We start from the raw sequence: 27425 nt of genomic DNA, 5'->3' as shown, positions 1-27425 counted from the left end.
AGGGTACAAAAGAATATTAGAGCAAGAAATTGGTAGTAATAATATTGTATTGAAATAATATTAGTATCTAATATTGGTAGTAGATGAGGGGGCAAAGCAGTTAAGATGATTGATTGAGTAAATTATCTGAAATATGTGACTCAGCAGATTAATTATGTTAGACCTAAACTTTCAAGACTATTAAAGTACAAAATTAATAGACACATTGGTAAATGGCATACACTTAATTTCATTAATATATGATATTAACATGGCAGATATTTCAAAGAGAAATTAGCTTGTCCTTTCATGTTATAACTGATAAGATAAATTAATATTTGAAAGTTGCATCACTCCTGATTTTTATGCATAGGCATTGATTCCTGCATCAAAATTATTACATTTTGTGAATTTTAAAAATTGGTCTGGGGCTTCCCTGGTGGCGCAGTGGTTGAGAGTCCGCCTGCCGATGCAGGGGACACGGGTTCATGCCCCGGTCCAGGAGGATCCCACATGCCGTGGAATGGCTGGGCCCGTGAGCCATGGCCACTGGGCCTGCGCGTCCGGAGCCTGTGCTCCGCAACGGGAGAGGCCACAACAGTGAGAGGCCCGCGTACCGAAAAAAAAAAAAAAAAAAAATTGGTCTGAAACTTATTAATGTTCTAGAATATGGTTCCTTAAAGCAAAAATCTTAATGATCTCATCTTGCACTCAAATTTCAAGATGCATAGAATGTTCTACATTAATCAAAAAAATGTGAAATGGAAGATGGTTTACATGACTTAACAGTCATCCTAAAATAGAACTTTTCATTGTTCTTACTCTTCTTTAGGTGTAACTCTGCACTTGTGTTTCTGATAAATGGGGAAAAGGCACATAAATATCAAGGGTGGGGACAGGTAATAACATAAGAATAGCCAAGGAGAAAAATACTCACAAAAATTGATATTCCTTAGAAAAGGTTTTGGAGGCCCTAGAACCATAGGAATACTTATCCAGAGTCCCTCTGAGTTTTGCATATACTTTTTTGTGCAGACTTGCAGGTGGTCCCACATACACACACAGCTACAGGCTTTTTTATTTTTTAATGGAAGTATAGTTGATTTACAATGTTGTGTTAATTTCTGCTATACAGCAAAGTGACTCAGTTATACATATATATATTCTTTTTCATATTCTTTTCCTTATAGTTTATCACAGGATATTGAATATAGTTCCCTGTGCTCTATAGTAGGACCTTGTTGTTTATCCATTTTTATATATACTAGTTTGCATCTGCTAACCCCAACCTCCAAATCCATCTCTCCCCCAACTCCCCTCCCCCTTGGCAACTGCAAGTCTGTTCTCTATGTGGCTACAGGCTTTTCGTAGACATTTGAGGGGACAGGTGACATTGTGGAGCAGGTGAAGATTATCTTCCAATGCTCCCAGCCTCTGATTTCTGCACTATTATCTCTCTGCTATAGGCGTCTTGTTCCTGAACACATCGAGATGAAAATGAACTGGTCTCACTGCCTCATTACAGATGAGACAGAGGCTGAGCCATTTGGCATCTGGCTTTCCTGCCAGGTCAGGAGCAGCAGAGAGACTCTGGTTGAGATGATGAAGTTCGTGTCTTTCTCTGTTCAAACTGCTATAACAAAATACCAGAGAATGGGTAGCTTATAAACAACAGTAATGTATTTCTCACAATTCTGGAGGCTGGCAGTCCTAAATCAGGTGCCAGCATGGTTGGGTTCTGGTGAAACCCCTCTTCCGTGCTGCAGACTGCCGACATCTCACTGTGTCCTCACCTGGCAGAAGGGGCTGAGGATCCCTCTGGAGACTGTTTAATCAGGACACTAATCCCATTCATGACAGCTCCCCCCATCATGACCTAATCACCTCCCAAAGGCCCCATCACCTGATACCATTACCTATGAGGGTTAGGATTTCAACATACGGATTTTGGGAGGACCCATTCTGACCATAGCAGCTGGGTGTAGGCAAACCAGGAGGAACAGTGCTGTACCTCAGGGCTCGTCATAATGGAAATGTCACCAGCTGTAGGCTTACAGGGAGAGGGAAGGAAGTGGTTATCGCAACCTGAAAGGAGAGGGTCACATAGACAAGGCAAGCCCACAGGAAGGGAGGCAGGAGGATACATCCTCCTAACTCCCTATTCTCCTTCCCTCTGATCTCCTGCTTGGACATGCTGTTGGCTGAACCCAGCTGGGACGAGGGCAAGGGAGCCCAAGCGTGTCAACCTCCAGGCTTAGAGAGCAGCTTCAAGATTGGGGGGAGAAGGGATCATGGGGCAAAGAGAGGGTCTCCAGCCCTGGTGGCTGAGCAGGATGAGAGTCCTGAGAAGCTCTGATGATCCTGTCAAGACTCCAGTCTCTGGGGAAATGGGACTATGAGGCAGAACTTGGCAAGGAGGGCCCTGTAAGAGCTTCATCAAGCAAAGAAAGCAAAAGCTAGTTACTGGAGATGATAGAATTTGCTGAAAAGCTGACTTGATGATTAGTTTCTAACTTCTGGCTCGAGTCCTTCTTATGGGTTAGCGACTGGGATTGGTTGCCAGGGTCCACTGGGGCCCCAGTTTCCTCATCTGTTAAGTGTGAATAATCCTTGGACCTACCCTGGAGCACGACGGTGAGAATTAAATGAGGTAGTACAGGTTAAATGCTTTGAATGGTATAGTAAGTACTCAGTAAATATTAACTATATATTTTTTGTTATTAAATGAAGCAGACAGGATTGGAAAGATCTAAGGATGTCAGGTAGGGCAGGATGGGGAGCTAAATGAATTCCTTTCCTAGATAATGGTTACATGCATGACAGTGCATGACATCACAGCTCATTGGTTAAATTAGCTTTAGTAAAAGTGCATCCACAAACTCTGGCCTGATGAGACTGTTTTTCTTTCCTTTCTCATCATGGGAAGTTGAAAATGATTCAGGTCTAGAGTCCGTCAAACACACTTAGTGTTTCTGAGGTTCACACACAGTCTCCAATCAGTCTAAGTCATGCAATCATAGTTTGGCAGCATTGCCGAATCATCTTAAAGTATATTGATCATCTTTTTAGTTGGGGTATTTCTGGAACAACTTGGAAATTGAAAACACGTTAGATGGCATTTGAAAATGGCGAGAGGAAAAAGAGTGAGTTGAAATGCTCCCTAATAGATATTAGTAAAACCCTGCAATTTCTCTCCAGAAGTCAGACACTTTGATGAGGAAGCACTTGCTTTGCTCAGTAGAGCGCTGTGCTTGCTGCAGGAAAGGGCACCCAACCCTTCAGAGCCATTCTGATCTTTGGTGTTTTGGGGTTTTTTTTGCAGATTTTCAATTTTTTAAAAAATTGAAGTGTAGTTGATTCAGAGCCATTCCAATCCTGATTTGCCTGCTTCTAGTGTATATATAATTTTAAAATAATAATATGGACATGTCCCTCCTCCATGCCTTGCCAAAGGCTGAGCTGAAACTAGTAGCCCATTTTACAGAGAACATTAAACCAGCCACTGGATATTTAGAAATATGTTGGCACTTTGGAACTCATTTAGAGGGGAGTCTTCAGTTCATACTCTGACTTGAGTACTGAAGAGGACCTTCTATGTCTGTACATTCCAAAACCGATATGTATAGAAAACAATCCAAAACTTCTGGCCATTTGAAAGGGTTCTTAAGTTTTATTGTAGTGCCGTACTTGCCTTTCATGATTTTTATTTAATTCATAGAAGAGAATTTTTATTTAAATACAAAGGGAGGTGAGATACCTGAATGATATTTTGATGTTCATTTAGTTTCCTTAAATGTGGTCCCTTGGGCTTCCCCAGGTGTCACAGTGGTTAAGAATCTGCCTGCCAGTGCAGGAGACATGGGTTCGAGCCCTGGTCTGGGAAGATCCCACATGCCGCGGAGCAACTAAGCCAGTGCACCAAAACTACTGAAGCCTGCGCGCCTAGAGCCCGTGCTCCGCAACAAGAGAAGCCCGCATACCACAACGAAGAGTAGCCCCTGCTCGCCGCAGCTAGAGAAAGCCCACGCACAGCAATGAAGACCCGACACAGCTAAAAATAAAATAAATAAATTTATTTTTTAAAAATATGGTGCCTTTTGTTTCTTAGAATTTCAGAAGCGGCTTTTGTATTTTTAAACTCCTGCATTAATTGTAGTATTGACATATTAAAAGTAAACCTAAATGCATTAATAATTTATATTTTTATTAATTTCATTTGCTTTCATTAGTTACAAAGTTCTCCATTCTCTATGTCTTATTTCTCATACGTGTTTTTCATAACTTGGAGACTGGTTAGAACATTTTTCAAGCTATGGGTTATAACCCATTAGTGAGTTGCGAAATCAACTTAACATGCTGTGATCAGTCAGCACTTAATAAATGAAATAAAATACAGTAGATAGAATAGAAACTGAAAGAATGCATCACATGCAGTAAAAGTGAGTATGTTTTCTGAAATTTTGTTTTAGTTTTGTGTGTGTGGGTGTATGTGTGTATGTGTGTTTTCTGGATCAAAATGTAGAATGTATATTTTGCCGTGAGCTACAAAAGATTGGAAAAAAATTGAAAGCCATTGACATGTTATTCATCCAACCACATATCTTGGGAGAGTCTCATGGCTGTGGTTATATTTAATCTTGCCCTTTACAACTACCTGGGAATTAATCAAATGGTTTCTGTTAGCAAATAAATAAATAAATAAATAAATAAATAAAATATAAAGCAGGGCAGGGACTTCCCTGGTGGCACAGTGGTTAAGAATCCGCCTGCCAATGCAGGAGACACGGGTTCGAGCCCTGGTCCAGGAAGAAACCCCATGCTGTGGAGCAACTAAGCCCGTGCACCTCAACTACTGAGCCTGCACTCTAGAGCCCACAAGCCACAACTACCGAGCCTGAGTGCCACAGCTACTGAAGCCAAGGCACCTAGAGCCCGTGCTCTGCAACAAGAGAAGCCACTGCAATGAGATCATCTCAACTAGAGAAAGCCCGCGCACAGCAGCGAAGACCCAACACGGCCAAAAATAAATAAATAAATTTATTTTTAAAAAAATAAAGAGTGGCAGATAACTCCATGGTAAATTTTTTTACCAACTTTAGGAACTAGTAGTGTTTAATATATAGCCATATTCATAATACCCATTCTGAATTTGCTAATTGGCAGGTAGTACAAACCTTGACCCACCTGTTTGTGGATGTAAGAACAGTGGCCTGAAATCTACTGAAAAGTAGAGCTTCTAAAAGAGGTCTGATATGTCCATTCTGGTTGGTCTTGAATGAATTGTGTGTTTGTGAAGAAACTTGAGGATTTGCTCTTTAATGAAATCATATCAGCAGGAGAAAATTTTAGTACAGTTAGGATATTACAAAATCTTTATTTTTGCAAACTAATTCTTTTCCAATTTTTTTATTGTGGTAAGAACACATAACATCAAATTTACATCTTAACCATTTTAAGCGTATAGTTCAAGGGCCTAAAGTACATTCACACTGTTGTGCAACCATCACCATCATCCGTCTCCAGACCGCTTTTCATCTTGCAAAACTGAACTCTATACCCATTAATCAGTAACTTCCCAGTCCCCCCTCTCCCACCCTGGGCTTATCAGCAAAGCCTGTGAACCAGGACTCTAGCATCTGTTACCATCACTAAATAATACTTATTATTTAGTGATGGTGACCAGTTAAATCTGGCAAAATCCAGTTTTATCAAATAATAACAATTTGCTGTAGGATCTGACTGGCTATATATTGTGTCTCTCAAGTACTGCTCTAAATGTTTAGTAATAATGTGCAGTGAAGTAAGGCACTGGGAGAAAGAAGTTAAAGCGGTTGTTCTGCATGCCAGGAAGAGAAATGAGGATGGCAGAAAAGGAAGCATGTGACACATCTGAATTCCTTTTCAATGTGATAACTGAGCCCCTAGGTCAGGGTTCAGCAGCCTGCTGCCCCTCTGCCTGCCTCCTGTTTCTGTACAGCCTGTAAGCTAAGAATGTTTTTTACAGTTTTAAATAGTTGAAAAAAAACAATATAAGAATAGCATATCATGATATGTGAAAACCGTATAAAATTCAAGTTTCAGTGTCCACAGGTAAAGTTTTATTGGAGCACATCCACACTGCTGTGTTTACAGATTGCCTGTGTGCTTTCATGGTGGAAGGGCAGAGCTGAGTAGTTGTGACAGAGACCACACGGGGTAGCCTGCTCAGTGCAGCACAAACCACAGTGATGCCACTGTAATAATTTGACATTGTTTTAGTGTCGTGCATATCGTCATACCATTGTATGACATTGCATTTTATTTTTTTACTACCAGTGTATGCCAAAGCAAGAAAAGAAAGAGAAAATTTGACTTAGTGCTTTTTTTTTTTTTTTTTTTTTTTTTTTTTTTTGCGGTACATGGGCCTCTCACTGTTGTGGCCTCTCCTGTTGCAGAGCACAGGCTCCGGACGCGCAGGCTCAGCGGCCATGGCTCACGGGCCCAGCCGCTCCGCGGCATGTGGGATCTTCCTGGACTTGGGTACGAACCAGTGTCCCCTGCATCGGCGGGCGGACTCTCAACCACTGCGCCACCAGGGAAGCCCTGACCTAGTGCTTTTAAAGCAGAGTGGCGTGTGGATTATTTTGTTACCAAACTAGATGGAAAGCATTGTGTGTATTAACACTGACACTATAGCTGTGCTTAAAAAAAAAACATATATGTGTCACATTACCAAACTCAGCATTCATCCAACTCACAGGACAAGTCACAACAATTAGAAAATTTTTAATGAAATATCACAGCAGAGTTTCTTCACAAAAATGAGAAATGAAAATGAGTCTGTAACCAAAATAAGTTTCTGGGTGGTTTGTTTGTTGGCCAATTAAGGAAAGCCATTTACCAATAGTGAGTTAATTAAATCGTGTTTTATTGCAGTAGCTTAAGGCATGTGCCCAGAAAAAAATAAAATTACTTAAGACTATTTGCCTTTCAGCAAAAACAGTTATTCAAAGGAATGAGGACATCAGGAGCAACATAATTAAAACACACGGCAAACGACTCTGAGTTTTTCTTGGCTCTTGTCAAATCAACAGATGTTACTGATATTGCTCAGTTCTTATTTATTTGAGGAGTAATTGCTGATTAATTTAGAGTGACTCACAAATTAGCCATTATAAATAGTCTGTGAAAAAACTGTGGCAGAGAATATTTCCAAAGAGGTTGAGAAAACACAAATTCAGTACAACCTGAGGTGGAATCTGCTAAGACGTGATACAATTGATGGTGGTTAAAAATGTGTGTGGAGCAGGAGAAATGTTTGTTGGAAAATTTTACAAAACTTGTGAAAATGTAAGGTCCTTAAAGCCTACAGTTATTCATTTTATTATTCATCAGAAGGTACTTTGCAGAAAATAGTTGAACCTACTATGTATTTAAATAGTTGTATTGAAATATTATTCACATGCAATTCACCCACTTGAAGTACATATTTCGATGGTTTTTTGTTTGTTTGTTTATTCACAGGGTTTGTGCAACAAACACCACAATCCAATTTTTAAAAAACGTTTTTGTCCCCATTGAAAGAAACCCATTAGCAGGCATTCCTCCCCCAATCCCCCAATCTCTCACTCCTAAGAAACCAATAATCTGTTTTCTGTCTCTATAAATTTGACGATTCTTGACATTTCACATAAATGGAATCATACAATGTGTGATCTTTGGGGACTGATGTCTCACACTTAGCATAAAGTTCCCAAGGCTCATTTATGTTGTGGCATGTATCAGAACTTCATTTCTTCTTATTGCTGAATCATATTTCACTGTACGGATGCACCACATTTTATTTATCTATTCATGAGTTGATAGACATTTGTTTTTTTCCACTTTTTAGCTATTATGGCTAATACTGCTATGAAGGTTTGTGTACAAGTTTTTGTATGGATGTATGCTTTCGCTTCTCTTGGGTATATACATAGGAATGAAGTTGATGTGTCATATGATGATGTAATATTTAACTTTTAGAGCTGCCAGACTTTTCCAAAATGCCTGCACTATTTTACAATCCCACCAGCAAGATATAAGGGTTCCAATTTCTCCACGTCTTTACCAAAACTTTTTGTTTTCTTTTTTGATTATAGTCATCTTCGTGCATATGAAGAGGCCTCTCATTGTAGTTTTTATGAGCATTTATGTAGTGATTAATGATACTAAGCCTCTTTTCCTGTGCTTATTTGCTATTTATATATCTTCTTTGAAGTGATGTCTGTTTAAATCCTTTGTCCATTTAAAAAACTCGGGCATCTGTCTTTTTATTATTGTGTTGTAAGAGTTCTTTATATATCTTGTATTCATGTCCCTTGTGAGATCTATTTTCATATATTTCCTTCCATTGTGTAAGTTGTTTTTACTTTCTTGATGGTATCATTTGTGAAAATAACGTTTTTGTTGTCATATCTATGAAATCATTGCCTAACCCAAGGTCACAAAATTCATAAAATTTCATAATGGGTCAGCATTGGCAAGTGAGCATTTGCCATTAATTCTGATGGTAGGGAACACTTTGAACCCTAATTAAACAAGATATCTTTTTTAGTTCCAGTCTCATTTTTAGGCCTGTCTGACAAAAAGTTATACTCAATTATTAGTAGTATAGTTTCAATTTTATGAATAAAACTTTTGTGAAGATTTATTTTCTTCTTGCTTATAAGTACATACATAATATCCTTGATTTTGCCCTTTGTCCTGCAAAGCCTAAAATATGTACTATCTGACGCTTCACAGAAAATGTGTGTTGACCTTGCTCTGAGTAAACAGATGATTGATATTTGCTACAAGTGGAGTTTTTGTCTATGGAATGCTCTTAACTGTGTATCCTTGACTTAAAATTGCCTATGGCAAACATACCTAGGATCTATGGACTTATAACTCCCTAGAGAAGGTCATGCAAGCTGTACAACTCTTAGGTATAAAATGGAGAAGTGTCACGACTTAAGCACACCCACTGTGTGAGGTGACCCCCAAACCTCAGTTAGAGGCCTCACCTCTTGTTCTAGAAGGAAGAACCTATAAAGCCAGGATGTCCTAGACCTCCCCATTCTGCCTGTGCCTTTTGATTGCTTGTATCTTTAAAATTATTAATAAAGCTTGATACTAAGTAAGATCTCTGATATTTGTGAGTTAGATATTACAGTCCAGTCCCATGTGTTAGCTGAAGCACTATTCATGTATTTGAAAACATAAAGTAAGTTTTCAAAAAGTCACAACAAGCAATCTTGGAAAGACTAAATATAATTTTATGCTTGGAGTAGAGAATAAAGAATTTCTCTTAAAATAGGTAAAAGAACCATATTTTCTAAAAGGATTACTTGGTGTAATTTGGTAAAGAGTATAGTTACCTTCTACTCAACAATCCACATATTTGTCGAACTCCCTTTAAGCTAGTCTCTTCTGTAAAGTTTTATTATTTATAATTAAATATCTTTTCATGAAAACAAACCAACATATGCAAGTAATAAGGATGCTACAGGGACTTCCCTCGTGGTCCAGTGGCTAAGACTCCATGCTCCCAATGCAGCGGGCCTGGGTTCAATCCCTGGTCAGGGAACTAGATCCCACATGCCACAGTGAAGATCCCGCAGGCAGCAAGGAAGATCCTGCGTGTTGCAACTAAGACCCGGCACAGGCAGATAAATAAATATTAAAAAAAAAATGCTATGACCAAAAGTGTTGAATCATCCATACACAGCAAAAGCTAGATTTGGTCATTTCAAAACTATTAAACCTAAAAACTATCATCTGTTTTATCAGGTTTTGAAAAAATGATTCTACCTGAAAATTTTAATGAAATGCATTGTTGCCTTTGAGATTTTTTTGCATTCTTTATGGTGCTACTCTTAAGTTTACACCAAAGAAAATCTTCCATCTCAAAACTTTAGACTTTTCAGGAAAAAAACAGAACAAATTTCTAGGCCATTCTTACTGATCTCCCTTGGAATATTTTTGGTCCTGATGAGATCGGCTATTATTATTGTTAAAGATTTATTTATTATTTTCATTTATTTATTTTATTTATCTTTGGCTGCGTTGGCTCTTAGTTGCGGTACGCAGGATCTTCAATGAGGCCTGCGGGATCTCCGTTGAGGTGCGCGGGCTCTTCATTGAGGCACGTGGGCTTCTCTCTAGTTGTGGCGAGCAGGTTTTCTCTTCTCTAGTTGTGGTGCACAGGCTCCAGGGCTCATGGGCTCTGTAGTTTGTGGCACACAGGCTCTCTAGTTGAGGTGCGTGAGCTCAGTAGTTGTGGTGTGCGGGCTTAGTTGACCCGCAGCATGTGGGATCTGAGTTCCCTGACCAGGGATCGAACCCGCATCCCCTGCATTGGAAGGCAGATTCTTTACCACTGGACCACCAGGGAGGTCCCTAGATCTGCTATTATTAATGTCTTTTTCCTAAAGTTATATAACTTCAGTCCTCAAATCATTTGCATAATTTTACAAGGTTTCTACTTTGTTTTTTAGACTCCTCATAACTGATTGACAAGAAAAAACTTGAAAAGATGGAAAAAATTTATGCCATTTGATTTTATAAATGACAACTTCCTGTATCCCACATTCTGGAAACATGATATCCTCATGATTTTGAACCAAGTGAAAGTGTGTCCTAAATTAGCCAGTGGGAGAAGGAATGACAGAAAGTATTAAGTAAAATAATTTACTTGAGCGGCTAGTCCCTTTATGAAACATACAGTTGTAAACATATTATGGAACCTTTTGTTTGTTTTTCATTTTAAGGAAAAACATTAACTTTTGGACTACATCCAGAGTAGCACCATCTCATGGGCATTCCTTCCTCCTACAATTTCAGAAAACCTTTGGTAACTAACTGAGAAAATGCAGAAGATCTTGCAAACAGAGGAAATTACCAATACCCAAGCTCTTAGAAAAGGAAAGAGGAAAAGGACGGAGACGATGGACTCAGAGAATGCGAACAGTGACCTGGATAAAGGGCAGGTTGGTGTGCTGCTGTTGTGGTGGTACTTTCTTCCCTTGCTCTGCCATAATTCCATAATTCCTTTCACAATTTATTAGTGCATTTCCCCCTCTTGCATTAATAGATTCTTCCCTTTAATTCTTTATTCAACTGAAGGAATAAAATTTCATGTTCTCTTTTTAATGTTAAACAAGTTGAATTAGAAACATATTCACAAGCCATTTTACCAGCTTCTATTAAAGTGTGGCCAACTATACATTGTTCAAACGTTACTTGATCTCCTGGGACATTAAAGATCAGCAAACTGTCAGAAAATATTTTTTTCCTCCCAAAACCACTGGAGAAATTGGAACACCTCTTCTAAAATTTATTGCTTTTTTTTTTTTTGACTCCAGTTTGCAGCCCATCCTCATCACAGGTTTGGCCAGGGCCCCTTTCTTATTTGTATTTATTCATTTATTCCTTTTTGATCTGAATTCCCCACTCCCATTCTCCTCTTACACTTTGGACAAACTATCCACCTGTTTATCCTTTATTTTTTATTTGTGTGTCTTTGTAATACATGGAGTGCTTATGTGCATGTATTTTCGTTTAATTTTTAAAATACATACTGTACATTCTCATGGTTTAGAATATGTTTTACTCTCTGGGGATAGTGTCTGGAGGCACTGAGACGGTCCAGCATCTGGCATGCCACACATCCTAGGCTGCCCCACAACACAGCCTCTGACAAAACGAGGCTGTCCCGAACCCCTGGCAATAGAATTGTTTACTCTTAAACCCAGAAGGTTGGGAAAGCACCAAAATCTGCGTGTGGAATGTGCCCAGGCCGACTTTGAGAAGTTGTTGCTGTGAGACCTAAAGTTCTTATGAGGTTTCCTAAAACGAAACAACATGTCAGCCAGGCCTATGGTGGGTCCATGTCTGCTAAGCATGTCTGTGACCGGTCACATATGCTTTCCTATGGAGGGGCAGAAAATCCTTGTGGAAGTGTTGAAGGCACAAGCACAGAGTCAGAAAGCTAAATTTAAAATGAAGCTTTTTTGAGTAATAAAAAAATCAAAAGCCTAAAAATTATATATCTGTGTGTGAAAAGTCTCCCACACAGCTGCCCCACTCGCCCTGTTCCTGCCTCCTGGCCCCCTACCACATGTAACCACTTTATGGCTTTCTTGTTTATCCTCCCAGTGTTTCTTTGTTCAGATAAAGCAAATATGAATATAGATATTCTTATCCCCTCTTTTGCACAAAAAGTAACTTACTAGATAGGCTGCTTTGTACTTTGCTTTTTTACTTAATGTATTCTGACAATCTTTCCATTAGTATATAAAGAACTTTCTCTTTTGTACGTCATCACCCACTGTCCCCTAGCATGGATATGGCTTGTTTCCATATCCATGTTTTGTCTGTTTACAAATCACGCTGCACTGTACAACCTTATGGCTCCATCATTTCACACATCATTTAGTAGTACATTGGTATCATAATATATAGCTCAATCTGTTTGGTTTTTCAATCAGCACTGTTTTTAACATCTATATTGCTATTATATACGATACGTTGCGTCTAACAAAGCATAGCATCATTTTACTTGTCCTTTCCTCCAATGATGAAAACCTAGATTTCCTCCAGCATCTTGGTACTACAAACAATGACAAAATAAATGTCCGCATACATGTCCATTTAAGAAACAGCGTGAGAATGTCTCTGGAATAAACACTTAGAAGGGTGAGTAATGGCTTTGATATGACAATGAAATTGCTTTCCAGAATGTCCACATCAGTCCACATGCCCAGCAGCAGTGCATAAGGGGTTCCATGTTGTGCTTCCCTGCCAACACTTAGCATTTATGTCCTTATTTCATATATTTGGCAATTGATGGGAGAAAATGATATCTTGTTTCAATTTGCTGGTGCAAGTTTTGGGTGGTGGGGGGTTGTCCAGTGGTTCCTTGAGGGCAAAATAGTCACCTGCTCTAGCAGGCCAGTAGTATGGTTTCTTTTGCAATTTGTGTTTCTCAAAAACTTCATAGCTTTCCAAACTATTTCTTTCTGTTTGGTTTCATTGCAAGTAACTACAGCCAGAGATCTTATTTGGTCATAAATAAGCCTGAAACCTCTCCTCTATTATTACGGCTGCTCAGCCTCTTTTCTCTCCAACTTTTGGCAGTGACTTAATTGCCATATGAAACAAAAAGCTTGAAGATAATGCACTGAAGCTGAGGCTTACCATTGGGATGGATTTCAGTGTCTGGCAGAGAACACTTAAAGAGAAGCTCTTGAGAAAGCCTTGAGTTCACAGGCTTTTTTTCTTATTTCTTACAATTTAGATGTAGACGTCATTCATTTTTTTCAAACCTTGGAGATTTAACATGACTGGACTCAGTTTAAATTGCATGCTACATTCTAAATGCAGACGGAAGGAGAAAGCCTTCCATTTCTGCAAACTAGCTAGCACTGACAAGAAGTCACTCATACACACAGACATTCTTTTTCCAGTCTCAGTAAGCACATGGTGTGCCTTCCAAGGCATTGCAGGTGACAGTTTTACCAAATGTGTCATCACCAAGGTCTAACAAGAGTCAACAACCTTCCAGCATGTTATACCTTTGCTCTTTTTGACCATAACCTGAGCTCTAAGTAATTCAAACATATGTCAAGTTTTGGGTATCCGGCTTCTAGGTATCAAAATCTGCGTTAGTTAAGATGCATGTTGCAAAGGCTGTAACAAAGACCCAAATATCACAGTGGCGTATAAAGATGGAAGTTTATTTCCCTTTCACGTAATAGCAAGAGCAGTCCTGGTTGCTGTAGCAGTGCCAAAATGTTGAGGATCCGTCTTATCTTGTTCATTTACCTTCCTGAACACACAGCCTCTGTCCCTGGGTCAAGGTGACTACTCCAGCTCCCACCTGCATGCCTTCCTCTCTGCCAACAAAAATAGAATTCAGGCAGGAGAAGGCCGGCCCATTCCTCCTAAGGTCATGACCCAGTAGTGGTACACATTGTTTCTACTCCTATTTGACTGGCGGAAGCTTAGTCACATAGCCACACTGAGCTGTCCGGGAGTCTGGGAAATGTAATCTAGCTGACACCTACCTGCTGAGCTAAAAACCTATTACTGTAGAAGAATGGGAGAGCAAATATCTGGTGATAGCCAGCGGTCTCTGCCACTGTCCTTTTCTCTATTGAGTTTTTATAGTTTCTGTTGGGTTTCTTAGTCTGTTCTGGTGGGTTCCTGTTCTATTCTTATTGATTGGCACATATACCATATCTACTGTAGAAATTAGTTTCATGTGGTTTTAGATTTTGCAAGTATCTTATCCCAATCTATTGTCTATTAACTTTGTCTTCCAATGATGCTTATAAATGGATTTATGCTTGATTTCATTTCTCTCTTGTGGGAAATTCCTGCAAGAACTAGACCATATATTCTATTTTTTTCCAATTACTCTGCATAGAACTATGATCTCAGTAGGCATCCTTCAGTCTTTTAAATAAATATTTAATTTCCTTTTAACCAAATGCATCAGTTTTTTTATTAAAGATTTATATATCTAGCATGAGTACTTTAGCTACTTGCCAACATAGGACAATAGTAATTTTCATTACCATTATATATATTATATATGTCATACACACGTGGAATAATGAAATATGTATACATACATAGATTGGTATACTTATAAAATAAGGAGTGAGGTTGAATGTATACATTGCTGATCATACAAAAATATAATTGTATTTTCTATAACTGATCTCATCTGGCTTTCAATTCTCCACCCCTGGTAGATAAGAAAAGGGGGAGGAAAAAAAAAAGCTTGAACTTGTCCATTGACAGTGAATTACAGAGTGTTCTTTTTTTTTAATTTTAATTTTATTTTTGGCTGCGTTGGGTCTTCGTTGCTGCGCACGGGCTTATCTCTGGTTGCTGGGAGAGGGGGCTACGCTTCGTTGCGGCGCGCGGGCTTCTCATGGCGGTGGCTTCTCTTGTTGCAGAGCACAGGCTAGGCGCACGGGCTTCAGTAGTTGTCGCTCGCGGGCTCTAGAGCGCAGGCTCGGTAGTTGTGGCGCAGGGACTTAGTTGCTCTGCGGCATGTGGGATCTTCCCAAACCAGGGCTCGAACCCGTGTGTCCTGCATTGGCAGGAGGATTCTTAACCACTGCGCCACCAGGGAAACCCAGTTAGAGTGTTCTGGTGTTTAAAATCCCTTTGAGGTATTGGTATAGTTTCAGTCACTTCAGGGTTTAAGTCTCAGTGGAGACTAGCTTCTCACTCTCCTCCACTTCCTGTTTTTTTCCTGGGAAGTGTTTCAAGTTTTGAGGAGTCTTACATATCATCCAGCCTCTGGGGAGGGACAGCTGGTCTTCTGCCCAGGCTCTAAGTTTTCTGCCTGTTTCCTTAGTGTCCAGTACTGTTACTGCTGAGGCACAGCATTCCTTCCAGCTCCCAGGGGGTTCTGCTGGCACCATCTGCTGATGTTTGCTGTGCTGGGACCTGCTGCCAACTTCTGTAAGGTTCTGGCACCCTGTAGTCTCTCTGTTCAGCAGTTCCCCCAGCACTTACCCAGTTCCTGACTGGGACACAGGGATCCTCCGGATTCTCCAGCTGCTTTGCATGAGCTCTGGGGAGTCTGGACACTGTCTCTGGTCCATTTGTCCAGACACCAATTTTGTCCATTTCTGATCTGTGGCCCAGAAGGTGCCGTGTTGCCCTGATGTTGCTGGACTTGGGGCCCCTTTAGGGCATTTATGATGTGCTGAGAAGCACGGAGCCGGCCCTGCTGCCCTGGGACTGCCCCTCATTCATCTGGATGTTTCTATCACCTACCCTGACCCCTGGATCCACCTCGCTTCCCCGCAAAGGTCGGGGCAGGAAGAGCAGACACTGGAATCTGACCTTCTGTTCTTCCTGTTCCGAATTCCTCCTGCTCCTCAGCCAGGCCCCAGGAGGTCTCTTCGCTTCCTATTCAGCAGGAACTTTCTTGATCTCTATTTTCAAAATTTTTATTGGAGTATAGTTGATTCACAATGTTGTGTTCTGGTGTACATGTGCCTTTATCTCTTCTACTCTAAAGTTTATTTTTATAAACTTCATACTCCAGGCCTCTAGATTTGGATCTTTATAAATTTCACTCTGTGCTCCAATTTTCCAGATTTGGATTAATATAAATATAAAGGCCAGCTTAGTAATTGGAGAAAATTCTTTTCTGCCTCAACAAAGCCTGGGTTTTACGACTCAAATGCATATGTTTTCGGACTATTGTCCTGCTGTCCTTAAAAAATATTTTTTAAACTAAAAGGTAGACATCAGTGCTTTGTTCTGGGTAAATCTTTCTCCTTTCTCTGATGGAATCAACCCCCAAATTAGCCCCATGGCATAGTCTCAACAGAGAGGCTGTGGATGAGGTGTCGGGAGAGAAATGGAGGACGTAGATGAGTTACAAAGATCTGAATGGTGGCCTGGTTGATTCTACTCTGTTATACTATTTTTCTACTTTGTGTTTTTCGTGAAGTTAGGCCGAAAGTCAGAATCCTGATTACTGTTTTGAAAGAGATGTGTGCATGAAACTTTGATGTCCTCTTTTATTCTGAGTTCCCCTGGATAGTGGAGGACCAAGCTGAGGCTAGATCACTCGCCTCCTGGAAGAGCAGGAGCCTGTAGGTCTAATTAAGTCCCAGCAGCATCCGGAACACAGGATAAACCACGAGAGCTCCCTTGATGCTTTTGTTTTGCCTGCCTTGTATTTTAGAGAGACCCATATTCGGGAAATGCCTTTCTGCCCGGTGAGAGCTCCAGTGAGGATGAAGAGCCTCTAGCAGAATTGTCGAAGGAGGAACTGTGCACAAAAATAAGAGGCCTGAAACAAAAACTAACAAACATCCGGAAAGAAAACAGCCGCCTTCGACAGTCTTTGGTCATGCTTCAAGGTAAACTTAGAGAAAATTGACTTTTTTAGATGAATGGTAAAATACTTGATGAGGGAAGGTATTGAAATCAGCTGTCAAGAATGAAAAACTCAGTACCTTAGAGAAAAAAAATCAAAAACCACATTTTAAGAAAATCTATGATTGCATAATTTAATATGGATGTACTCTATTGAAGCCTCTAGTTTATTGATTAAAAAATTTTAGATTATTCCTACAAAATACCAAATGTCATATTCATTTAATACTGTCCAACAAATATTTATGGAGTGTTTAATATAGGCTTAGAGAGAAAAGATCAGTAAGACAACAGGTATGTCAAGGTGTTCGTACTTATCTCATTCTCCTCTGCTAAGGAAAGCACTAGAAAATGGGGCCTGTTGTGCTCTCTTATAGACTCACTGGAATTAAAGATTCCATATATTAAATTTCAGGTTTGGGGTTGGGAGCAGTGGTGTGGAAAATAATCACATTCCATTGAAGACATAAAGGGGAAAGACAGGCCCAAGAAAATTAAAAACAACCTGGAATAATGCCTTTTTGCAGAATCCTATATTGTGTTTAGGTGTTTATTTTTTTTAAATTATGTTTTCCATTTGTAGTTAGGCATCATGCACTATTTTGTATAGCTGAATATTTGGCAATATATCCTATGTGGGGCAGCATTCTGTTATAAAACAGTAAATACACAGAGTATTTTAAAAATAAATCCCTCTGGCTTCTGTGTACAAAATGAGTACAAGGGGCACAGAAAGGAGAGTGGGGGAGAACCACTTTTGAAAGGTATTACAGTCATTGGACTAACAGGATGGCAGCCTTGCCTAGGGCAATGGCTGTGGAAATAAAGAAGACAATTCCACAATATTTGGGGAGGCAGAAATGGTAGGAGACAGAACATTGTGGTGAGCTAGATTGACAGAGTAATGGCTCAGACGAGCTCCTACAAATATTGATTAAATTGAAGGCTTCCTAGTTTTAAGTAGAAACAGGCAGACATGAATGGAAATAAGATGTTTATTCCACCAACAAGCCATTCTCTCCTTATTTTTTATGCTTTAAATATGGCATCTTTATAACTGATGGTTTTTCCTGGTGAGGTTTTTGCAATTTTCGAAGAACAGATTGTTCTTATTTTTATATCATCTGTTCCAGAACGTAGAGTAAGATGAAAAGCTAGTTGATAAAGTTGGCATACATTGCTGGTTCAAGTATTGATCTTGAAGTCTCCGACTTTGGTTTGAATCCCAACCCTGCTTACTATCTGTAAGCCTTGGCCCTGTCACTGTCCTGCCCTCAGCCCCAGCTTCACTTTCCTCATCTACACAGTGGAGCCAATCTCTCATGTCCTTCTTGCCAAGATGACTAAATTAGATAATTAGAAGAAATGCTTTACCAGGGCCTGATACATGATAGGTGCTCAGTAATCATCGTTATTGTTTCTGTCTCTGTTTTTATTAACACCAGAACTTGACACATGGACCCCCCCAAAAGAAAATTAGATCAATTTTTTTTCATAAATTTAGATGAGAAAATTCTAAATGCAAGAGGAGCAAATCAGTTTCAATAGTATATGAAGGGGACTTCTCTGACAGTCCAGTGGTTAAGACTCCATGCCTTCAGTTAAGGGGATGAGGGTTCCATCCCTGGTCGGGAACTAAGATCCCACATGCCATGTGGCATGGACAAAAAATAAAATTAAAAAAATAGTATATGAAAAGAATCATCACTATGAACAGTTTCTCTCTGTCCCTCACTCTGGAGTTGCTGTTTCATTTTCTCCTCTCTCTGCCAGCTTCCCACACTTTCCATATCCTCGCTCTCAGCTGATGCCTTTGCTTCACGGAGAACTTGGAGGATGTGAAAAGACTGTCAGCTCCTTGCACCTGTGCTTGTATTAACTTCCACGTCCTCTCCTGTCACCCATGAGTGGCCTGTCCTCTTGTCCAGCCAAAGGCAGTATGTCCATCTGTGCATCCTCTTTCTGCTAATCAAGGACAGAGCTCCAGAGAGCCTCCCCTGCTCTCTTTAATGAATCATCCCATTATCATCAGACATACAATTATTTCTCCCATTAAAAAAAACAAACAAACCAAAAAAACCCCACCTTTCTCAGGCCATTTGCTTCTCTGCCTTTCACCCTGTTTCTCTCCTTCCCTTTGTAGGAAAACTCCTTACATGTTGACTCTATACACTGTTTTCAATTTTCCCCCTTTTATTCCCTTTGGATCCCACTTCAATTAGGTCCTTGTCATTCCATTGTAATGTCTCTTCTCATGATTGCCAATGACCTCCATGTATTAGTTTCCTAGGGCTGCAGTGATAAAGTATCACAAACTGGGTGGCTTAAACAGCAGAATTCTAAAATCAAGGTGTCAGCAGGGCCACGCTTCATCTGATGGTGCTGGGGAAGGCCTCTCTCCTAGCTTCTGGTTGATCCTTGGCCTGAGGCAGCATTAAGACCAGTCTTCATGTGATGACCTCACTGTGTGCTTGTCTGTCTCTGTGTCCAGACTTCCCTCTTTTTATAAGGATGTCAGTCATTTTGGATTAAGGCCCACTCTAATGACCTCATTTTAACTTGATTACATCTATAAAGGCCCTATTTCCAAATAAGGTCACATTCTAAGGTCCTGGGGGTTAGACTTCAACATCTCTTTTTGGGGGGACACAATTTAACCCATAACATTTCATATTGCTAACCCCGAAGGTAATTTCTCAAGGGTCATATTAAGTGCCCTCTTATATCTGACACCTTGGCTACCTCTCCTTCCTTGGCTTCTAGGGCACCACATTCCTCCTCCACTGCTGAGCTTTCCGTCTCAGTTTATATGGCTGCCTCATTTCATCATCTTACCCTCTAAATATTTGATGATGCCCCAGGCTCAGTCCTTGGGCTTCTTTCTTTTCTATCTGCTTTCACTCCATAGGGGATCATATCCAATTCTATGGTGTTAAATCCATCAATAACTATGACTTATCTCCAGTCTGGACTTCTCCCTTTAGTTCCAGACTCATGGGCTAACTGTGTATTGACAAGACTGGCAGGCATCTCAGACAAACACCCCCCCCCACCCCGACCACATTCCCACCCTTCCCCTGCCACCTGCTCCTCTCTTTCTTCCTCGCCTCGGTTAATGCTAACTTCATTGTTCCAGTTTCTCAACTCAAAAACCACGACGCTGTCTTGTATTTCTGTATTTCTTTTACACCCTACACTCAGCCCATTGGCAAATCCTACTGGCTTCACCTTCAAAATATCTCTGGAATACAGTTCTTTGTACCACCCCCACTACAGCCACTCTGGTCCAAACCACCAGCATCTCTCACCCAGGTGATCATGGTGGCTTCCTCACTGGTGTTGCCACTTCTGCTCATGCTGCTGTGCAGTCCACTATCAACACAGCAGCAAGAACATCCTGCTAACTGTAGGCCAGCTCACGTCACTCCTCTCTGCAGACAATTCCAGTGCATGTCTACCTCACATGGGGTAAAACTGAAGTCAGTTTTATGATCTTTGAGTCCTTAAGTGATCCGGCCACCTCCCCTCCACATACCTTTCTGGCCTTGTTTTCTACTCTCTCCCCATCCTTCTCTGTGATCCAGCCACACCGGACCACTTGCTTTCCCTCCAAAGACATCAGACGTGACCTGATGTCGGCATCTCTGTACTGGCTGTTCCTTTGGCCAGTACAAAGATGGGATGTTCTTTCCCCAGATATCCACATAGTTTGCACCCTACATACTTCAAATCTTCACTGTAAATTCATCTTTGCCCTGACCTCCTCCCTCCATCTAAACTTTCAACCTCTCTCCCCCTGCAACGTTTTTTTTATCCCTTCCCGTTTCGTTTCCTCTTTGGCACTTAAAAGTCTACATACCCTATTCTGTATTTAATATTGTCTGCCCCTCTGCATGCACACACACTAGAATGTACCCTTAGAAACCAAAGTAAAGTTGGCTATTGGTTAGACTTCAAGCAACAGGAAGAGTCAGGAACTGCCAACTGCCACTGCAGTATTCATGTATGCATTTCTTCTTTCAGTCAATATTTACAAGGTTCTCTATATGTCAGGCACTGCTCTAAGTACCTAGGAAAACCCAGTGAACAAAACAAAGATCGCCACTCTCACAGAGCTCACATTCCAGTGAGGCAAGCAGTCAAAATCATGAAAAATAACAATTAAGTAAAATTAAGTAAATTATACAATATGTTAGCCAGTGATAAATGCTATGGAAAAAATAGGAGAGGTAAAGGAGGATGGGGATTTGAGGGAGAGGGGGTGTTTTACAGTTTAAAATAACATGGTCATAGTAGGTCTCCTTGTGAAGCTACAGTTGGGAACTAGGAAGATGTCAGAAAGTTGAAATTTAACGTATAATCCAAATAAGAAAGGGATCTGAGAGAAGAGTGCAGAGTGGTTAGTTAACCTTTGCTCAGCAATAGTCCTCTTTGAACTAAGAATCAGAGCTGTTTATCTGTCTATAAAGCCTGCTAACTAAGAAAAATAGCAGAATGTATATGCCATTCTAGACATTCAGAATGACAGACATGTGTGTGCTCTATGTGCATGTGTTAAACATTTGAAATATATCTTGTGGACCACAACTGACCAGCACAATAAGATATAAAAGGAAAAAAGTGGCATGTCTATTGTACAATAGGGTATTAAATTATCACTATTTGTAAAGAATGAATGTATACCCAGGGAAAACAATGTCTCAGCCGAAAACTCCACTCTATTAACTAATGAGTAAAGAAGGAAAAATCAATTAAGTTTTGCCCAGGTTCATTTAAATATAGTAGAAAGCTGTCAAAGTTTCAGAAATAGCCAAAGTAAAACCAGTGAATCACTGAAGTAGTAATTAGTAAAAGTTTATTGTGTGCACATCAAAAAGATACCACCAAAAGCAAAAAGGCTTGTCTAAGCCATAACAGTGTGAAATTTCAGAACACCAGGAAGGGAAAATCTAGAAGCTTTCAGAGAGAAGGAGCATGTTACCCGCTAAGGAGTGGGAGTCAGATGACATTGGACTTTTCACCAGCAACACTGGAAGCTCTAAGATAATTGAGCAATGCATTTAAAATTCTAAAGGGAAATGATTTAAACCTAGACTTCTATACCCAGTGAAACCATCAACCAAGTGTGAGGGCAGAATAATAATATTTTCATACCTCTGAAGTCTCAATGTACTTCCTGTGCTTTCTTTTTCAAAAGCTAAGGGAGGGTGTGCTCCTTCAAAATGAGAGAGTGAATCTAGAAAGTCAATCAGAAAACAGGTAGTCCAGTACAGGACGTAGCCACAGAATAATAGTGAGGGGACACTCCAGGGTGACAGGTCCACAGTAGCCTGGAAGCAGCTGGTCTAGAGGTGGACAGGTACAGGGGTTACAGGAGAGAGATCACTGAGAAAAACATGAAATTGATAGATGACATGATGTCATCTACCAAACATACTGCAAGGAGATTTTACACCTCTGGTAGGAAGTTTTGAGATGTTTAAGTCAGAGAAACAGTTAAATAATAATAATAAGCAAGCTTTTAAAAATGAGATCATTTTAACTCTAGGAAAAAAGTCATGTTTTAAAGGAAAGGAATTGAGAATTACATCACTATAATAATGTAAGCACAGTATTTGTTGAACTAGCAGTTGTGTTACAACTATCCTGGGATGATGGAGAGAAGAAGAGTGTGTATGTGTTTGCACATGTGGGTACCATGTGTGTGTGTTTCTATGTGGCTGGGGGAGGAGTTGAAAGAGGGCTGCCTTGTCATGTTACATAGTTGAAAGTCAATAAATAATTATATGAATCTGAAAAAATAAAAGAATAGTTGTATATGCTTATTATTATTTAAGACTATGAAGGTAACTACCAGAGAAACAGGTAAGTGGATCAGAAGTTCTCCCTCTAGGAGTAGTAGGTAATCCAGGGTGGTAAGCGGTAGGGCAGAGGACTGCTATTTTTCATTATAAGCTTATTGTATTTAAAAAATAATAAATGCCTGGTACATAATAGGTGCCCTAAATCTAATAGCTACCATTTTTTAAAAAAAATCAGTAATTTCCTTATAGATCAGAAATTGCTGATTTTATTCCTAAAAAAATAATAAAAAAGAATCTACACATTAATTACAAATAACTATAAAATATCTACTAGTTACCCTAACAAGAAATGTGTAGGATCTATGATGAAAAATTAAAAAGTCAGCGGAGAAATAGACAAATCTAAATAGAGAGACGTCAAATTCATAGATGAGAAGATGCCAATTCATCCCAAAATAACTCACAGTTTGACTAGAATCCCAATCAAATGCCCATAATTGTTTTGTTTTGATTTTTATTTTTGTGGTAATTTGACAATAATTATATTAAAGTTAACCTGAAAGAATAAATAGGCAAAATCAATTAAGAACATTCTGAAAAAGAATCTGAGGGCATAACTGTCAACATGAAATCATATAAAGTTCTGATAATTAAAAGCAACTTACTAGGATAAGAGCCAGCAGGTCGATGGAACAGAACACACATCCCTGGATAATACCTCCCATACAGGGAAGAAATGTCCCGGAGCCACTGTGGCACAGAGGGTTTACAGGGGCCAAGCCACTTGGGTTCAAATCCTGGCTCTGCCACCTACTAGCTGTGTAACTGAGTGTGAGATGAATGGAAATGATAAAAGTACTTCCCTGGGTGACATGTAAAGTCTTCAGAGCAGAACCTGGTAAGGTGACTGCCATACAGTGTCTGCTTATCACTGTAGGATGACCAGTGCAGTCACACTGGGCCCTACTCCTAGGAAGGCCCCACATACTGGTTAAAAATACTGTCACCATATTAAAATTCTGAAGAAGCTTTGAACAAGGAGTCCTGCATTTTCCATTTGCAATGGGCCTGACAATTTACATAGCAAGTCCTGCAAGCCATTTAGGACAAGGATGAATTATTCAACAAATGGTGCTGGGAAAACTGATATTCCAATGTGGCGGGGAGGGGCAGGTTTAAGTTAGGTTCTCATTTCACACCATGTGGCGTACTAAAAACATAACTGTACAGTTTAAATTAAAACTCCATGTTCTGAATTTGCATGAGTACTGGTTTCGACACAGGATGAATTTTTATCTTTAAAAATTAATAGTATGTATATTCTAATACTGTTCACCAAAGAGGCCTAGAAACAAGAACCCAATAGCAAAGAGCACTCCCAGCACTTGGGTGTGGCCTTGAAATACCGTTCCCCACTAAAGGGAGCTGGGGTTCCCTGGAGAAACGGCTGATTCCAGAACTTGCACAGGAAATGGACAAGATTTGTCAGGAGCCTCAAACAGGAAATACAGATGAAAATCTTGTCCTACCAGAAAGCAAGGAGGTCAGCAAAGACCATGTGGACGTGTCAACTGGAAGAGGTTCCCACTGGCTAAAGATCATTATTATTGGAGCATCAATAATAATGATCAGGGCAACTGGTTATCATGTATATTTACATGCATGACTTCATTCAAAAGAGAAAAAACTTAATGGTCATCTGAAAGAACCAACTCATTATTTTGAAAACTGGCAAATACAGACTGAAAAATCAAGCATTTATCCTGCCATTATTATATGAAATGAACCTCAGAGTAGCCAAATAGTTGATGAGAGAAAGTTTCCCTTGGTAGAATTCTAGCTAAATGAAGAATTAGGATATCACCATTTTGCAACCCCTGATGAATCTAGGCAGTGATCATCAGTGACCGCTAATATCGCAACAAAAGGTAACCATGCATTCAATGCCACCTGCTGGAAGTTAAAACACTGATCAAGCCTTTAGATCTAACTACAGGGAAGAATATGTTAAACATCCCCTTAGGGGTGCAATCAGCAAAATCCAGACTGTGGGAAACCCTGCAGGACAAAGGACCCAGTTTCTTCAACTAATAAATTGCAAGGAAAAAACAAGGAGATGAAAAGGAAACCTACAGTTTGTAAAAGAGACAGCAACTAATTGTAATGTATGGACTTTATTTGGATTCTGATTCAAACAAGCTAAAAACAAGAACAAAAACAACGAGACAATCAGAGAAATTTGAACACTTGCTAATTTGGTTTTTTTTAAAAATGATATTCAAGAACTATTGCTAAGTATTTCTGGCTGTGACAGTGGTGTTATGGTTATATATATATATATATATATATATATACACATATAACCATATATTATATATATATATTTAAATTTCTTACCTTTGGAGATATACATGGAAATATTTACAGATAAAATGAAATGATGCCTGTGATTTGCTTGAAGTAATTTTGGAGGTGGGGAAAAAGTGAGTGGGGATACAGGTGGAACAAGATTGGCCATGAGTTGGAAACTAGGGCATGGGGTACATGGGAGTTTACTATTTTGTGTGTGTGTTTAAAGTTTTACATTAAAAGTTAGAAAAAATTATATCCAGGGAGGAAAAAAACTTACTTGTGAAAAGATGTTTAAACTGTATGAAATATATGAGTGAATATTTAACTGATCTGAATGACTTGCTAAGCATAAAGTAAATGAATGAACTAAGGAAATGAACTAAGGAAAAGACTGCTACTTTTTTTTTAACATCTTTATTGGAGTATAATTGCTTTACAATGGTGTGTTAGTTTCCGCTTTATATCAAAGTGAATCAGCTATACATATACATATATCCCCGTATCTCTCCCCTCTTGCATCTCCCTCCCTCCCACCCTCCCTATCCCAACCCTCTAGGTAGTCACAAGGCACGGAGCTGATGTCCCTGTGCTATGCAGCTGCTTCCCACTAGTTATCGGTTTTACATTTGGTAGTGTATATATGTTCATGCCACTCTCTCACTTTGTCCCAGCTTACCCTTCCCCCTCCCCGTGTCCTCAAGTCCATTCTCTAGTAGGTCTGTGTCTTTTTTCCCATCCTGCCCCTAGGTTCTTCAAGATCAGGTTTTTTTTTTTAGATTTCATATATATGTGTTAGCATACGGTATTTGTTTTTCTCTTTCTGACTAACTTCACTCTGTATGACAGACTTTAGGTCCATCCACCTCACTACAAATAACTCAATTTTGTTTCTTTTTATGGCTGAGTAATATTCCATTGTATGTATGTGCCACATCTTCTTTATCCATTCATCTGTCGATGGACACTTAGGTTGCTTCCATAAGACTGCTACTTTTAATTAAGTAAAAACTAAAAATATGTGTGTGCTTTTTAAAAAATTTTATTTTATTTATTTATTTTATACAGCAGGTTGTTATTAGTTATCTATTTTGTACATGTGTACATTTAAAACATACTAAAATTAAAATACTCTAAGAAAAATAATTGCAACTTATGACGAATTAGAGGTTAAAGTGCTTAAGATATAAGGGAATTAATAATAATAGCTAATACATTGTGTTTATAATGCACTAGGCATTCCTATAAGCACTTTACAAAAACCATCTAAGCTATCATAAAATTTAAAAAGTACTAACATTCTTTGGTCTAATAGGTATCTCATAGAATAAGTTCAAATAATCAATAAACAAATAAATATGTATTCAACTTCACAATAATCAAATAATTGCAATAATTTAAATAATTGTACTAAAATTTTAACCTATCAAAATAGTGAATATTTTTGTTAATTATGAACACCTCTTGTTGATGGTGCAGTGATATGGCTGACTTCTTACCTTGCTAGTGGGCATTTAAGTTGGAAGACCCTTTTTGGAGAGCCATTCAGTGACATTAACTGAGTCTTGGAAACATTTATACCTCTGAGCCTATTGTTTCACTTTCAGGAATTTATAGCATTGACACGATAAGAGATGCATATAAAGATGTGTGTGGTAGGTGGTTCATAAGAGTTTTGTCCGTAATCAAGAAAAATTGGAAGCAACCTAAATTCCAAAAAGAAAAAAAGAAGCATTTGAATAAATTAGAGGACATCAATACCTTGAGATATTAGGGAATCCTTAAAGTTGTGTGTTCAAGTGGAAAATAACCAATCAGCAGGTGAATGGATACTTTAATTGTGGAGCATCCATGTAATTAAATATCAGTCAGCAACAAAAAAGAATATATATATATATATATATATATATATACACACATACCTGAATCACTTTGCTATACACCTGAAACATTGTAAATCAACTATACTTCAATAAAAAATAAAAATATTCATCCTCCTGAAAAAAGAATGACTAACTGACACAACAACATGAATGAATCTCAAAACATTATGCAGAAAAACAAAAAAAAAAGTCAGACCAAAACACGGAGAATATACTGTTTGTATCCATTTACATGGAATTCTAGAACAGTTAAAACGTGTCTCTGACTAAAGAAGTCACATTAATGGTTGCCCCTGAGGTGAGTCCAGGGATTGATTTGGAAGGAACATGAGGCAAATTTCTGGGTGGGCAGAAATGTTCTATATCTTGAACATATTAGTGTGAGCTAATTGGGTATATCCTTTTGTCAAACTCATCCCCCTCTACCTACTTAAATTCTGCTTAGACTTCACATAAGATCTTGACTTTGATTCTAAGCAAATTAGACCTCAAAAGATCA

The 27425-nt window shown here is 39.2% G+C and overlaps 1 protein-coding gene across 1 annotated transcript in view; it reads left to right on the top strand.

Moving 5' to 3' along the window:
* The window catches only part of BEND6 (BEN domain containing 6), a 51623-nt gene that overhangs the window by 8092 nt on the left and 16106 nt on the right, over positions 1–27425 (top strand). Inside the window, exons 2-3 of the mRNA XM_082638683.1 lie at positions 10819–10964; positions 16697–16874. Coding sequence (XP_082494809.1) covers positions 10845–10964; positions 16697–16874 — 298 coding nt within the window. The 5' untranslated portion in view covers positions 10819–10844. The remainder of the gene's footprint in view (positions 1–10818; positions 10965–16696; positions 16875–27425) is intronic.

The sequence above is a fragment of the Mesoplodon mirus genome (assembly GCF_964341445.2).
Source record: "Mesoplodon mirus genome assembly, chromosome: 12".
Lineage (NCBI taxonomy): Eukaryota > Metazoa > Chordata > Mammalia > Artiodactyla > Ziphiidae > Mesoplodon > Mesoplodon mirus.
This window is presented reverse-complemented; position numbering and strand designations above follow the sequence as displayed.